The sequence below is a fragment of the Puntigrus tetrazona genome, chromosome 3 (assembly GCF_018831695.1).
Source record: "Puntigrus tetrazona isolate hp1 chromosome 3, ASM1883169v1, whole genome shotgun sequence".
In the NCBI taxonomy this organism is placed as follows: Eukaryota; Metazoa; Chordata; class Actinopteri; order Cypriniformes; family Cyprinidae; genus Puntigrus; species Puntigrus tetrazona.
The window spans coordinates 7,394,456-7,397,630 of NC_056701.1; the positions used below are offsets into that span (position 1 = coordinate 7,394,456).

At 40.2% G+C, this 3,175-nt stretch overlaps 1 protein-coding gene across 1 annotated transcript; it reads right to left on the reverse strand.

Annotated features, from left to right (window-relative positions):
• Positions 1-268: 268 nt before the first annotated feature.
• pmp22a (peripheral myelin protein 22a) lies at positions 269-2,847 on the reverse strand. The gene is made up of 5 exons (XM_043236007.1): positions 2,691-2,847; positions 1,745-1,834; positions 1,539-1,632; positions 1,214-1,354; positions 269-1,114 (listed from the first exon to the last, which is right to left on the reverse strand). Exons 2-5 carry the CDS (start codon positions 1,820-1,822, stop codon positions 954-956), a joined length of 474 nt encoding a protein of 157 aa, XP_043091942.1. The 5' UTR covers positions 1,823-1,834; positions 2,691-2,847; the 3' UTR covers positions 269-953.
• Between the last annotated feature and the right edge of the window lie 328 nt (positions 2,848-3,175).

Below are 3,175 nucleotides of genomic sequence, written 5' to 3' on the forward strand. Positions count from 1 at the left end.
TTTCTGATCCTTCGGACTCTAAGATGACGCAGACGCAGTCCACGAAAAGTCATCGCCGTGTCACATCTGTTTTTTTCATTACTGACAGAAAGCCTGACCTCATTCTCCACGCTTTCTTTTGGGAGGGGTTTGCTGGACTTCTCAGACTCTTTTTTCCTAGCTGGGCACAAAAAAATTACAATTTCTCTATTACAGTATAGTTCGGCATCTAAACGCGTCCACTTCGAATACGGCAGGTCTTCCGAAAATACTGAAAATTGAGACGAGGGAAAAAAATTAGATATTTATTTTTTTCTTAAACAAAAAAATAATACAGAAAGAAGACATCTCGTAATGCGGTATAATCACAGGTAACATATGCGTTAGAAAATGCTTTCGTGAGATTTAACACAACATTTGAGCCTATAGGTATATCTAACTATGAAGTTCAGCAATGGTAAATACATAGCACCATTTCCAAAGGATTTCAAAACGCAAAACGACACGATTCTTCGTTTTATTATTCTGCCATTCGGATATAAGAGAAAATTTCAAGTCGGCGTCAACGAATTCCCTTTGAGAATACACTTTATTATGACATTTTAAAACGAGATATTTGAAAAGGGTTATAACACGCAATACAAAAAAAACTGTACTTTTCCTATATCTCTCCTCCTTGAGTAAAATCTTAAAAAGTCAGGGCCTTCATCGACACTTCATATCATTACTATTTACAAAAAATTAAAAAAAGCCATATAAAAGGGATATAAATAGGCTCAACAGCCAAAGACAACTTTTTGTGTGTGTCACGCACACCGTGTCTTCGCTGTATTCAATCTTCATGGCACTGTCAGTTTCTTTGATCACATTAGCGTCTAAATATTCAGGCCCCGGAGGAGACGGCCGTTAGGTTAGAGTCTGTCATGTGAGTAGTGTTCTCAGTTCTACAAAAAATATCCCTCAGGCCCGAACTCTCATTCTTTCTTTCTCAGGACAATGTAAATGAAGCCGCTGATGAGCGTGAGAGGGAAAGCCAGCCAGGCCAGGACGAAGGCGTATCCGTAAGTATCGTTCTCGTTTTTCCACTCCGGACTCATCACGGTGTAGATGATGGCCCCGCTCATCACAAACAGACCTTCGGGAGACAGAAAGAGAAGGGGTAAAAAAAAAAAAAAAAAAAAAAAGCGTAGACGTGTTCCTTGCGATATCATGCATGTGATGAGGAGATACTCACTGGCGAGGACCTGGAAGATGGCCGTGAAGAAGAAACGACCTCCTTTTACGAGAGTGAAGAGCTGGCAGAGGAAGATGATGAAGGAGATCAAGCAGAAAATAGTGGCTAGGACCATGAGGGCTTGAACTGCTTGAAGCCAGTCTGACAGATTGTAAAGAAACACAGACAAAAAAATATATTAGAACAAACATTGCTACTATTCTTAAGTCATATGTTTCTCTATCTCATATAAAGACGCATATTGTGTTCTACCGATGATGCTTTGTGATCCTTTTGGAACTTTTAAATAAATATGGAACTTCTGAAAGGCTTTTTAAAGGCTCACCAGCATCACTAGTCCCGCGGCAGTGATATCCTCCATTGCTGTGCGTGCAGTCATACCACAGGTCGTAATTCGTAACCCCATGTGTCCTCCAGGCCTTTTTATAACATAGATACAACAAAAAAATATGCCCACGTGGTTACGTCCACACTTGAACCAATTCTTTAAAAAAACAAAAAAAAACGAAAGCAAGCAAAGACGATACTCACGTTAGCGCACGTGGAAATGAAGAGGATGATGAGGTCTGTCAGATGCAAGACTATCGTCGCTAACAGAATGGCCAGCATTTTGGGGCTCGTCTAAAGGAACAGAAAGAGAAAGCAAACACAGTTCTTCCTCAGAAAGACACCTGGCGGCTTTACAGCCGTTTACTCGTGTAGTTCCCCATCTGGCCGCCAGATAGCGCTGCTGTAAAACGCAAAAAACCCAAACATTCCTTCGGCCCCGTCTATTTTCTTTCTTTTTTTTCCTCCTAAATTTTAATCGAAAACATCTGTATTGTGGATACATTACGTTGATAATTACACCGATCGCACTGCGATGTTTGAAAAGCAATCTAAGTATCTTTATTTATCAGGAAAAAAAAAACAAGTCCCACATGCAGTCACGTCACTTTTCTCTCTCTCTCTCTCTCTCTCTCTCTCTCTCTCTCGAGGTGCCGCCTTTTTTCGTCACGCCTTTACTGTTTATCTGTTTTTCCCTCCTCAGAAAGCGAAGATTACTGTAAGCTGTGAATAAATAAAATAAATATCGATTGAGCACGAGACAAATCGCGAAAATAAAAGGAAGAGTTTTAAAGCGTTTGTTTTCATCCGGACCAATCGCAAACCCCCCTACCCACCCCCGAGCGACTATGACTAAATTCAAAACTTAAGACGTGCACACATAACAATATTAGGACTGGCAATGTAAAGCTAACGCTAATGATACCACTGACGAAGACAAACTTGCAAAAGCTCACTAAGAATAGCCTACGGTTTGGATAAAGCAACAAACTTCGAAGACGAACGATGAGCTAAGTAGGGAAAGCTCCTGAAGGAAAATAACAGCATACGGAAATGTGGCTGAGTATCTCCAGAAAAGACGCGCACATATTCCATAAATGAATCAAAAGTAAAAAAAAAAAAAGAAAACTTCCATTGTTCTCCAACTTACAGGTGAGGGAGAGAGGAAAAATCCTTGAAAAGCGAAAGAGCGCAGGAAGAAAACACTGGGTTGCCTTTACTATGAGATCCCACTCAAAGCACGAGTCTCTGTATTCCAGATGTAGTACCACAGCAGTATTAGCTTTTTTTCCTCTTTTCTTTTCTTTTTTTTTCGGAAACGTGAGAACACCGCCCTGGAGCGTCACTACGTCACGCTCTTTCTTTTCCCTCCCACGCTTCACAGCTTCTCACTTTAAAACATTAGAAAGAAAAAAAAAAAGATTTATACACTTTTCATTTAACTTTTCCCACAAAGGGTTTAAACAAAGTTATACTGGTAGACTTTAAGGAAAAAAAAAAACTTTAATCAGCGTACACGCACAAAGTTATTGGTTTCATCATGGAAGTGGTTGCATGTTTATGTCGCTGAGAACTTTTGCTTTTTAAACTTTTAAAGCGTGGTCGGTTTTGTCCTTCATTTCGAACGCGGCAGGG